At 33.0% G+C, this 13,782-nt stretch overlaps 1 protein-coding gene across 1 annotated transcript in view; it reads left to right on the top strand.

Annotated features, from left to right (window-relative positions):
* Positions 1-13,782, top strand: part of GNAT3 (G protein subunit alpha transducin 3) — a 77,431-nt gene that overhangs the window by 16,801 nt on the left and 46,848 nt on the right. The window contains exon 2 of the mRNA XM_052000711.1: positions 11,543-11,585. Within this exon, the coding sequence (XP_051856671.1) occupies positions 11,543-11,585 (43 nt within the window). The remainder of the gene's footprint in view (positions 1-11,542; positions 11,586-13,782) is intronic.

Here is a 13,782-nt window from a genome sequence, read left to right as displayed (position 1 = left end):
TTTCATCTTGCTCTATAATTATTTGTGTATATATTTCCCTCAACTAGACAGCTATTGTAAGGAAAAATGAACTGTGCCTTCTTTATCTTTATATTGTTTAACATAAATATTTATTGATTTAATTGAATGTTCAAAATAAATAAAAGCCTTTGAAGCTTATTCATATTTTGTGTGGGCATTTTATATTACTTTCTTGCTAAAGATTACTCATAATAGCCAGATGAACAGAGAAAGTTTATCATTGATTTATTATTAATATGGTGAGATGTCTTTAGTGCTATGGGGGAGGGAGAAAGAGAGTCTTTTTGTGATCCAGTTCAGCATTTTTATTACAAGGACTGGATGATATGAACTAAGCCACTGAAAATATAAATTAAATTTGTCAATGACATAAAGCTATTGAGAATAGCTAAATATGTTAGTAAATAAAATTTAGATATAAATTTATCTCAAGCTAGAAATTCATGAAGTGTAAAAGATCTGAGAGTTTAGTTGACAGTTTGAAATGAGTGTGCTATAGTAGCTGAAAAATATATTGTTTACATTCATTTAAAAATAACAACAGACATAAATTAGTACCTAGATAATGGGTATGATTTTGGCACACTCCCAATAATGCTGATTAATAGCTCACTCTCAATTTGGTAAAAGGTTTCTAATGTGAATGATTTTGTGGAGTTTGGGATGAGGATGGAAATGGTTTGTTTTCCATGCAACAGATTTAGACAAGAGACTGACAAGTCCCTGCAACCTCATTCATGGAGAAGTTCTAGGCCTTATGTGCAAGAAAATGTAAGAGAGCTCTTGATGAAAGACACAAAAGACTAGCAAATGAATTGAATAGACTAGGAGATATTCCCATAAAGATAGAGAGTCCAAGGTAAGGTCCAAATGGATTTAGAGCAAATCCTGCTCTGGAGGTCCTAAAATATTCATAGCCCTAAAAAGAAGCTGCTAGCACTAACTGGTAATGAAGAACAAGAGTTGAATCACAAAGCCTTGTAGAAGAAGAAATATTTAGATAGTAACTATGGAAGTGATAACTGAAGGAGAGATGAGAACTCAGGAACATTGAGTCCCAGAGCCATGTTATAATGGAAGAAATTCAAACTTCATACTTCATTTGTACTATGAGACTTTGGATTGTGTAGGTATGGAGGTGGAAGTTTAAAAAAAAAAAAAAGATGCTAGCTTCTATATGAGTAATTAAGCTTTAATTATTCTAAAATTGACAAAGAAATATAAGAAGGAAAGAAAGAAAAAAAGAAAGAAAGAAAAAAGGAAAGAAAGAAAGAGATTAAAGTAAGAAAGAAAGAAAGAAAGAAAAAAAGAAAGAAAGAAAGAAAGAAAGAAAGGAAAAAGTGTAAACTAGACCACAATTCCATAAATTTTAATTTATGATTTTTGAAACTTAAATATTTTATAAATTTTATAAGTTTCTCATAGATTTTTGGATCTGGAAGAGATCTTTGAGAGTGGTACAATTCTCTTACTCTTACTTATTCTTTCTTATTCTCTTATTAATGGGAAAAGTAGGTTCCTAGAATGTTAAACAGTTACTGAAAGGCATAGAGCTATTTAGTAGCAAAATCAGGAATACAAACCAGAATTCCTGATTCCCAATCCAGTACTCTTTCCACGATATACAATACATTCAAGGATGCATTATTGTCTCTTTTCTCTATGCTTTCACTGTTCTGCTCATATTAAAGAAGAAATGGAATTTAAAAATATCTTCAAGGACCAAGCTGCACCAACTAATGCACTTATTTTTCCCCCTGAGGAAAAATAAATATAGTATGAAGATTTTGTTTTATTTCAAAGTAACTTCTAGTAATTATTTGTATTTCAATTACATTTGCAAAATAGGAGAATCTATAGTGAATTATTGTAAAATTATTGTTTTAAAATATTTGCCAAGTAATATTCCTTGTCTTTCTAGTATTAAGGAGATAGTTCCAATTAGAACTGAATATTGAATTATATAGATATAGATATATAGATAAACATATAGATATATAAATACACATTGTTGTTCACTCATTTCAGTTGTGTCTAACTCTTTGTGATACCATTTGGAATTGTCTTGGCAAATATATTTTGGTGCTTTATCATCTCTCTTTCCAGCTCATTTTACAGATGAGAAAATTGAGGCAAATAGAGTGAAGTGACTTTCACAGGCTCACACAGCTAGTGAGTGTCTGAGGCAAAATTTGATTTCAGGAAGATGGGTCTTCCTGATTCCAGATACTGGATACAATCTACTGTGCTACTTAGTTGTCCCCTTACCTAAATACAAATACACACACACATATATGAATATTCAAATACAAGATACACATACATATGTATACCTATTTTACATTCACATGCATATAGATAAGTTTGTGCTTATACATATAGATGGGCATAAATTAACAGATAAAATTAGTAACAGATACACAGGAAGAGAAAAAGACACAATGAGAGACAGACATGACACAAAGAGACAGAAACAGATACCAAAAATATGTGTCCTTGATGAGATTTAGATTTGGGGTACCCAAATGAAATTAGGGTTTCATATGGTCAGGGAGTTAAATGAGGTCTTGTAGCAGCACAAGAATCCCCTATAAAGGAATTCACAGACCCGAAAACCTAGATTGATACAAGAGGTTTATTATGGGGATTGGAAATAAGGTTAAAGTCTGGTTAAAGTCTAATTAGTAAAAGGTTAGTAAAGAAAAGAGAACACTGGAAACAATATTCCAGTGGGCAGAGACCCTTGGCATGCCAAGTGTATGGCTGCCGTGTTTGGAATCTCTGCAAAGCAAGGGTTTTTTAGTTTGGCTGCTTTTATAATGAGAGATTTAGCTAAAGGGGCCCGTGGGTGGAATCCCAAGTTGGCTCAGATCCTATGGGGCTTGTCCCAGCCCCGATCTCCTATTAGAATTCCGAATGGGTGCTTTTGACTAGGATTTGTGTATCAAAGGTGCAGATTTCCAGAACTGATAATGCGTCAACCAGGAGGGTTTGGGAGTAATCTGCACAAATCAGTTTCTTAAAGGGAACACAACACACTTCATCCTGACTTTAGAAGTGATTTTTAGTTCCTCCATGGAAACTGGAATGAAAATAACTTTTAGCTGTGTAAGTATGTAATAATATGAAAGAGGTCTTCTGAGTTCTTTTAAAAATATGTTGGGCAAAATCACATAAATGAACATGATTAATTCATACAGTGCTAAAATGTTTCATGGACTCTGACCTAGAAAATCTTTTTAGCAATGTAGTCACAATTTGGCAGGGCAGGGAGTATCTCAGGACATCTTTAGATATATGTGAACATGCTATTTAGCAGCTATATTTGGCCTAGTAACATGATCTAATATTACAAGAATGGAATTGTCCCTGCTAATTAAGCCTTATGGCTATTGAAGAAACTCAGTCATTTTCATCCTCAAATAAATTCAAAATGGAATCAATGTTTTTGAAACATGACTGCTTTTCTTCAAAGCTTATCTCTTGTTGACCTTATTGAATATACTACTTATTCAAATGAATAATTAAAATAACTGATTTTAAGCAAGTTCTCTCTGGATGCCTTTTTTTTCTCCTAAAGGGAGTATCATACACAATAAATTCCATATCACAATCTAAAGGGATTAATAGATTGTGTTTTGGGTAAATGAGAAATAGTTGTATCATTCACTAAGAGATTTTGGGCAAATCACTTATACTTAGAGCTTAGTTTTTCTCCTCTTTAAAAATGGAGATATTAACATGTATCTTATCTACTTGGCTGTATGGTTGTAAAGCACTAGAGATAATGTATTACAATGCTTTTATACCCTAAAAGCATTACATGTCAGCTATTAATATATAGTTTCCTGTATCCAACATACATATCTCCTTTTAATCAACTCCTTTTAATTAACTACTCAACAGATTAAGAAGAAAGAACAACAATATGCAGATTTCACTGACTTGTCTTTTTCAGGTCTTACAATAATTGTAGCACCATGCCATTCAAATAGTTAATTGTTCTTTGGAAATGAGTAAGGAGAATTTCATACTTGAAACTTGTGAACTTCTTGTATGTTGGTTTGGACAGTAAAATAATTAAATCAAGAAATCATCATTGGCTCATTATAAAACAAAATCTCAGGTTGATTTTACTTTAAAAAACTAAATATGGTGCAGCATATTGAAGATTTTTATGGCTTACTATGGTATCCATGGATATTTTGCTGTTATTATGGAGACACTTCAATCATGTCCGATTTTTTGTGAATTCATTTGGGATTTTCTTAGCAAAGATACTAGAGTGGTTTGCCATTTCTTTCTCCAACTCATTTTACAGGTGTGAAACTGAGGCAAACATGGTTAAGTGACTTGCTCAGGTCACACAGCTGATAAATGTCTAGACAACAGCCAGTTATAAATTCTGAGCCCTTAGTGTTTCAAAAGGAAAACATTACTTATCTCTAGGAAGAAGTAGAATATCTTTCTTCAGAAATGTTCCAGTCATAGTACTGTTCATAAAAAGATTCTTATTTCACAGAATTCTAAAATATAAACTTTGAGAGCTTCAAGATCATCTAATTAGGAAGCTGAAGTGAGGCTAATAAGTGTTGCTGGCTGGAGACACTACAATATATGTGGGCCCCATACTGTCAACCACTGTGATGATCGTATTGGGATAGGAAGATTAGTAGAATTGTTTCTGCTTTTATCTTCAAAATACTCTATTGGATTGTCATGTTGGTTTCCTAATTGTGCTTTTTCTTGCTCTCTCTATTGACCAATTGATATTCTGCCCCAGAATAACCTATTCTATCTAGTGGACTACTAAATTTTTAAATGAAATTATATGGTATCATATAGAGTTAAAACAAATAGGGTCAAATTACTTCCCCAGAGTCACATAGCTAATAAGTGTCTGAGACTGGATTTGAACTCATGAAGATGAGTCATGCTTATTCCAAGCCCAGTACTCTGCCTTTATGTAGCCTGATATTCTTCTGCTCCCAGAGACTCACCATATTGGATCTGAAGTTAATGTGCACTTTAACTCCTACTGCAGAAAGTATACTATCACTAGGTTGCCAGAGCTTTTACTTTCTCTACCATTTCATACTTGTCTCCTCATCCCAGAACCTTACTTCAAGACTGGCCTTCTCACCCAGGAATTAAATTCTATGAATCTGCTTCCTTGCTCTTATTATTCAGGTTTCATTCCTGATCCTCTGAGCTTTCTCACTACCCCTGACTACTTTTCAGCTTCTTTTTACGTTGTCTTTATCCACTAGTTTGTAAGCTCCACAAAGGCAAGGAATGTTATTCTCCTTGTAGTTGTATTCTCAATACTTAGTATTATGCCTAGGCTAGTGTAAACAATAAATATTTACTGATTTGGCTTGATTACATTTAGAATTCCCAAACTCAGGTTATCTACCAGCCCATGAAGCAGCTGACTGCAGATATGAGACAAAAACCTAGACCTTAATTCTTTGTAAGAAATCTAGAAAGTAGGTATATTTAGACAAGCCTGGTAAATCCATATTTCCTATACCAAGTGTTAACTATACCTGTATCTAGATATGTCAACTTAAATTTAAGAACATATCACAAGATATTAAATAAAATAATGTTGAGGGACTTCCTGACAATAGAACTATCTGATAGAAGGGAGCTGGTTCTAACCTGTTAAAGCAAAATATTGAGGTAAAAACCAGAACAATTCAATCTTAATCATGATTGAGAAATCCACTGAGGACCTACAGTGATTTATTTCTTCCCATAACCATTCACAAATTCATGGGCAACAGGGAAAAAAAGTACTTTAAGCACAACAAAACAAATACCAGAGTGACTAGAGAAGGGACACATGTAGCTCTAAAGCCTCTGTGTGTTCAGGGAGAAAAAGTAGGGTATTCTACTGAGAAATACTCAAAATCTAAGGAACAGAATGGAGCATATGATAGTGGAATTGATTTGTCATGAGGATGAAGTCTTCAAGAATTACCTTGCCTTTTTCCATAGTCCCCAGTTCTCCTCTGATTCATTATTTCTAAAATAAGCATTCCTCAAGGCTCTCTCTCTAGGTATTCCCCCTTCTTTTCTCTCTACCAATTTTTTCATCTACTCCCATGTCTTCATCATTGCTTCCATGAAGATGATTTCTACATTATATCTAATCTCCTTCATACAATATGATTTATTCAATTATCTATTAAGCATCATTTGTTCCATGTCTTCAAACTCAACATGTCTGATATTGAATTAATCTTTATTTCCCACAAATCTACCACATTCCTTAATTCTTTCTTGTTATTTCCACATTACCCTTCTCTCAATAACTCATGCAATCACCTTCAACCCCTATGCTATATTCCTCCTCTATTCCACACATACAATCATTCCCCAAAATCTGTCAATTCCATTTTAAACAGCATTTCTTGCATGTGAAGTAGTGCAGTATGAGAGTGTACTGAGCATGAAATCAAAAGAGATTTAGTTTCAAATCCATTTTCTAACACTTGCAATCTATGTGGACATCAATCAATTAATCCATCAATAAGTGTTTATTAGGTGTTTGCCACATGCTTAGCACTGTTCTTGGAACTAGAGATACAAATAAAAAAGAATGAAACAATCTCTATTTAAAAAGGCTTTACATTCTGTACTGGTACAAAAAAGATACTTTACAAATGTTTATTGATTGGCATTCTCATGGAGAAAATACTAAATATATCTTTAAATGTAAAAAGTGTAAATAAGAAATAAATTTATTTATTTATTTATTTCTTATTTACACTTGTATATACATAGATATGTGTGTGTATATACATAGATATGTACATGTTTATATATTTTTACATGTATGTGTATACACATACACATACACACACACACAATACAAGGTACTTTGGGAGGTAGAGTACTAGCAATAAAGAGATCATTTAGAAGTTATTGATTGAGCTATGTCTTAAAGATATAGAGGGATTCTGAAGAAAGGAGAACATTCTGAACATATTGGGAGTGTGTGAAGAATTGAGAGCAGGCCAATTTTTGGAAGCCAGAATAATTATTATGGAAGGAAGAATAATTACACAATGTAGAAAAGGTTATAATATTCACTGAAGCTGGAAAGCAAGATAGGACTCTTGATGAGTTTAAAAGCTAAACAGAGAAGTTGCATTTTTATCTTAGAGGCCTTTGGAAGCCACTTGAGGCTATTGAATAGGGTAGTCACATGGTGAGAGGTGCTCTTAAGCATAATCACTTGTCCATGCTAATATGCAGAATGGACCTTAGTGATAAAAGGCTTGAAGAAGAGAGATCAATTAGAAGACTGTTGCAATAATCTTGGGAAAATATGCAGAAGGCTTGAGCTGAAGTGGTACCAATGTTAAGTGCAGAGTTGTGCAATTAAAGAAAATGTTGTAAATTATGAAATGACAAAATTTGTTGTAAATAATGAAAAGGCAAGATTTGGCAACTGACTAAATGTAAGAGTCAGTTGGGGAAAATCCCAAAGTTAATATTCTGGAAGACTTGAAGGATAGTAGTTCCTTTGATTAAAATAGGGAAGTCTAAAAGAAGAGACTATATGGAAGGAAAGGTAATGAAACAGTTCACTATTGGCTCTGTTGATTTTGAGATGTGTCTGGGATATCCATTCTGAAACATCCAAAATGATCACAGGCAAGTCACATAATTTCTCTTCATCACCGCACCTCATTTGTAAAACAGACATAATAAAACATGGAAAATCTTACAATGTATTCCTCCATGCTCTACTTTGCTTTTTGTTTCCCCTGCTGATTTTTCATATCACCTTGCAAAAACTAAGTGTTCATTCCATCTTTGTTGAATTATCTTTTGTTAATACTGTAATGTCTATGAATTCACTGTCAGTGAAATTATCTGCTAAGGGATCACAACCCAATCAAATTTCATACTATGAAAAAGCTTTATAACATCTTCTTTTAAACCACATGATCATAAATTTAGAATTCTAACCAACTTTGGAGTCAGTCTAATTTAATCCCTCCATTTTTAACAGAAGGGAACTAAGTCATGAAATGTTTATTAATTGCCTACCATGTGCCAGACATATATATACACACACATATATAGAGAGAGACAGATATAAATATATATGTATGCATGTATATATACACATATATTTAGTATATACACACATAAAATAAACACATGGTTAATTTATGAGCAGCATGGAAACTCACGGGCAAGTACGAGGCATGGTGGATAGAGGGCTGGACCTGAAATCAGGAAAACTCATTTTCCTGAGTTCAAATCTGGACCCAAACAGTTACTAGCTATATGATCTTAAATAAGTCCCTTCACCTTTTTCCTCATCTGTAAGATGAGCTGGGGAAGGAAATGGCAAACCACTCAAGTACCTTTGACAAGTAAACCCCAAATAGTAGGAGGAGTTGGACATGCCTGAAATAACTTAACAATAACATACAATGGATGCTGAGAGATTCAGGAAAAGTTGTCCATAAAAGACATCATCTGAGCAGACCTTTGAACAAAATAAAAAATTCTTACAGTGATTATCTGTTGTTTTTTTTTTTTTTATCCACAATTCTGATTCTTTAAATTCCATGCAAGTGTTAAATTTCACAGAGAGAATGTTTTTTTTTCCCTTAATTCTTCTCTACTTCCAAGCTTTATTGTAATAACCATATAAGAAAATTTCTTTTTCTTATTTTTGTATTTATATTGATGTAGTTTTTAAGTATATCATTTGCATGATTCTGCTTCCCGCACTATATATCAGGCCTTATAAATATTTTTATACTATTTTGCATTCTTACTAATGTTTGAATTTCTTTTGGAATAGTAATTTTCATTATATTCATGTACTAAGTTGAATGTTTTATTTATAGTTTTTTTGCTAATACAGATGTAGTGTTCTCATTGGTTTTCTGGAAGTCTTGGAGCAGCCTTTGTTTCAGTTGAATAGTCACTACAAGAAAAGCTAGGTGTTAAAGTCCAAAAGTCTTTATTGTCTCCTTCAAAGTCTTGTCTTCTTGTCTGGGGCTCCAGCCAGCTTTCTGGAGGTCCTTCAGATAGGCCTTGGTCTTAGTGGAGGAAATGCAGGAGGACAGGCCAGCCACCACAGTGGTGTGAGATGAAGTGAATGAATGTCTCTTCTTGTTCCAAGAGCTTGAGGTCCCGCCCCCAGTCCTCTTGTCTTCTCTGGCTCTGACTCTGGCTGAGTTTGTCCCAGCTTTATATGCTCTATTTTAATTACATCATTGTAGGTGTGAATCTTGTAGAATAGGTGTTAATCTTGTACTTTAGTACAAGTACTTGTACTTGTAATCAGTTTATGTATTGAACTAGAGAACTATGAATCACCATGCTAAACTAGATAACCATTGTCTTATCAATTCCACTGAATTAGTATGTTGTAAGAATCCTTGATTCAAGTATAAGAATTCTAGCCCATAACACACAGATACACAAAACAGGCTGATAAAAATATCTGTTATATGTGAGAATTTTGTTTTCTTTTAAGAAAAATCATAATTTTTTTTTTTTACAATATTTGCATTTTATCCAAAAAAAAAAAAAAAAACCCTCTACCCTATTCAGAAAGCCATTCCTTCTGACAAAAAATGACAATAAAATTAATGAATACATTAAAGTTATCTGAAATTAATATCAATGTTCTACAAGTACAGTCTTACATCTCTGTAAAGACAGGGAAGTACCTTTTTCATCAACTTTTTTGGGGGAAAGGGAACTTAGTCATTATAATTTTGTAGCATTTAAAGGCTTTTAAAAAATCTTTTGTAGTTTTAAATTGTACATTGTTGTAATCAAGCAAATTTCTTCCTGGTTTTGCTAATATCACTTTGCATCATTTTATAAACTCTTTCCATGCTTCTCTATTTGCATGATATTTATCTTTTCTTACAATACAATAATAATATACTATCTCAATATACTGCCATTTCATCAATTATTCTCCAATAAGAGAGTCTTTACTTTGTAATTTTTTACATCTAAAAAAGTACAATTCAATATTTTGGTATATAAGGGATTTTTTTTTTCTTCATTTATATAGCTGATATCTAGCAGTGAGATCTCTAGGTCCCAAATATTGAAAACTGAAGATACTTTCTTAACATAATTCTGAATTATTTCACACACTGGTTGGGCCATTTTACAACTCTACCAATTATGCATTAGTATGCCTAATCCTCCACTCCCTTTCTAATCTTTTTTTTAACTTTGTCTTCTTTGCCAATTTACTGAGTATATGGTGAATTGTCTCAATAATCATTTCCTTTATTACTAGTGATTTGTAACAATATTTCATGTGGTTGTTCACAATTTGCAATTGTTCTTTTGAAAACAGTTTCTTCTCTATTCTATGCTAGCAAATGATAAAACTTCATAAAGCAAACTAGCTAGAGGCAAACCTTGAGTTTGAGAGTAAAGCAACATTTTCTTCTTTGCTTCTATTAATTGGTCTCCTTTTGACATTTGGTTGGCTGAATATCCATGGTGAATGGTCGACAGGTGAATCTACAAACCAAGACATGGTTTACAATGAATCCTGGTTCCTTCCTTGAGTCACAATGGATATTTTTGATCCCACTTTCCAGCAATGTCTTCCCAACACTTTGCTCTCCAGAACTACTTAATTGCATATGCTAATAGAAATTTTACTACAGCTATTGCAAGAACATTTCCTTATTCATTAAAAAATACAGAATTGAAATTAAGCTCAGAGCTTGGAATGGACTGTGGGATAAAAATAAAAAAAGCAGAGCATGCTAAATATATATATATATATATTTAGTGGTAACTGACTTGGGCTTCTGGCACAAGGAGATTTTTGTTTATTTATTTATTTTTTACCTGGCAATATGTCTAGAGACTTTTAGGTGATGCAGTAGATAGAGCACCAAGTCTGGAGTTCAAATCCAGTCTCAGAGACACTCAACTAACTGTGTGACTTTTAACCCTGTTTCTTCATTTGTAAAATGAGTTAGAGAAGGAAATGGCAAACCACTCCATTATCTTTGCCAAGAAAATCTCAAACAGGGTTATTAAGAGCCAGACATAATTGGAACAAATGAACAACAACAGAGAATAGAAAAAAGGCAAAGTCTTTCTCTAATATCTAGAAGAGCAGATTTCCAGTAAAATTTCCAAACTTGTAGAAGTGTAGCTTTTTTTGTTTGTTTGTTTGTTTGTTTGTATTGTTTTGTTTTTCCTGAAGCAATTGGGATTAAATGACTTCCCCAGGATCACACAGCTAAATTAAGTGTCTGAGGTCAAATTTAAACTCGGGTCTTCCTAATTTCAGGACTGGTGCTCTATTCCCTGTACTACCTTGTTGCCTCAAAGTGTATCTTTTTAAATTACTAATAGAACCGTTTATTAAATTAAGAAAAAATTTATTCCTTTTTTTCTTTTATGCTGAGGAAGGGATGATGATAGATTTTTAATACATACAGCTATCTATTTTTGCATATTGTTAACCATGAGTGGTCTGGTCTTTTTACAGGTGCTGGTGAATCTGGAAAAAGCACAATTGTTAAACAGATGAAGTAAGTATTTGCTTCTTAGAGCATCCTGTGCAGATCTTTGAATGTTGGTTAAGATAAAAAACTAGAGAAAAAAAATACTAAACTTGAAGTTTCTTTTTGTTGTTGTTTCATTTTGGTTTTGGTTATAGCAGAAATTTTTCTAGTTCCTTTGTCAAATATGCTGATCATGTGTGGTCAGAAACATGAATAATAATTCTAAAAAAAAAAAAAAAAGGAGGGAGAAGTCAATAGAAACATTTTTTTTTAAAATAAAATGCTATCTAAGTACCAAGCCTAATGGTTAGGATGGAGAGGTATGTACATGTATAATAAAAATATTATAAAATTATATTATATTAAATAATATTATAAAATATTGTTTTATATCATTTGCAGGGCAACAAAACATTTCACATTTGTTATCTCATTTCATCTACATAATAGTCCTGTGAAATATGGAATATTATTATATTCATTCTATAGATAATAATGCCTAGCCTGAAAGTTATTAATTGACTTGTCCTTGATCACAGCTAGGCAATGTCTGAGGAGAATTGGAACTCAACTCTCCCACATTCTAATTAACATTGTATTCCCTGAACCACTCATGTGTCTCTGATAATTCCTGCTTTTAAGTTTAATTTCTAGTAGAGGAACATCATCATGTCATACTAATATAGTATGTGTATATGTATGTGTATGTGTGTGTTTGATGTATACATTATAAGTAAACATATATGTTTATATTATACAGCATATATAATACACAATAATATATTAAGACATTAGCTTTAGTATCATAAGGAACCTTAAGGTCATCTAATGCAATATGATCATTTTTTTTAGAAAAGAAATTTGAAACCAAGAGAGGTTAAGCAATAGTTTCAAGCTAGAGTCCCAGGGTGTCAAATTTAAAGCTCTTTCTAGCCCATCACAGTACTATCTCTTTTACATTATAAATGCAGTCCAGAGTTACAAAATAAAGTAGAGTATTTTATTTCAGAGTTTGGGAATTTAGGGTGTGGTGTGTTGTTGTCAGACTGGCTGTGCTGGTTAGTTTTGCCTAAATTTCCCCCATTTGGACCTGGGAAGAGAAGTGGAGTGGTATATAGTAATAATCATGTTAATAATAATAGTTACAAGCAAGGGTCCTCAAACTTTTTAAAATAGAGGGCCAGTTTACTGTCCCTTATACTGTTGGAGGGCTGGACTATAGTAAAAACAAAAACTATGAACCAATTCCTATGCATGCTGCATATATCTTATTTTGAAGTGAAGAAACAAATACAATATTTAAAATGAAGTAAAGTTAAATCAACAAACTTACCAGTATTTCAATGGGAACTATAGGTCTGCTTTTGGCTAATGAGATGGTCAATGTCTGGTTCCATATTTGTCACTTCTAGTCATAATAAGTGATGCAAGTGTGCATCCGTTAGTCTTGATCTGGTTGGAGATTTCAAATGTTTCATTCTAGAAAAAGTCTGTTCACAGACATAAGTGCTGCCAAAGATAGGTGCCATTTTGAGTGCATAGTTCCTGAGATGAGATATGTCTCAGAGGAAAGAGATGCATAGAGATTATGAAGGTTGCTTTATTTGAATGCGTCTTTCAGAGAGTCACAATTCTGCAGTTCAGCCAGTTCCGTTTGGTAAATTGTATCCATATTTTCAATGTCAATAGAAAATGGGTTACGGAAAAGCTGTATGTCCTGTTCATGGAGATGAAGCTCTTTAAATCTAAATTGGAACTCCTTTTGCAATTTTTCCAGTGAATCCACACATGTTTTGTTTGGGAATGCAATCAGCGGTTTTTCCACTAACAGATTTTGAGTTGTGGGGAGATGGCAGAAGTTTTCCTTCTTCTTGTTTGATGAGGAGGCCTAATTTTATTTCAAATGCTTTGACATGTGATTGCATATCACAGATGAGTTTCCCCTTTCCTTGAAGTTGCATATTGAAATTGTTGAGTAGCTGTTACATCTGTCAGAAAGGCAAGGTGCCATTTCCATTATGCATCATTGAGCTCTGGTACTTCTTTGTTTTTTGAAAGCAGAAAAGTTGTAATCTGTGGAAGTAAGTCATAGAAACATTTCAAAACTCTCCCTCAACTAAGCCAATGGACTTCTGTGTGATAGAGAACATCTTCATACTCAACATTTAGCTCAGACAGAAATTCCTGAAATTGTCTGTGATTTAGTGCATTAGCTCTAATGAAG

The sequence above is a fragment of the Antechinus flavipes genome, chromosome 5, assembly GCF_016432865.1.
Source record: "Antechinus flavipes isolate AdamAnt ecotype Samford, QLD, Australia chromosome 5, AdamAnt_v2, whole genome shotgun sequence".
In the NCBI taxonomy this organism is placed as follows: Eukaryota; Metazoa; Chordata; class Mammalia; order Dasyuromorphia; family Dasyuridae; genus Antechinus; species Antechinus flavipes.
The sequence above is the reverse complement of the archived record's forward strand: the minus strand, read 5'-3'. Positions and strand labels throughout refer to the sequence as shown.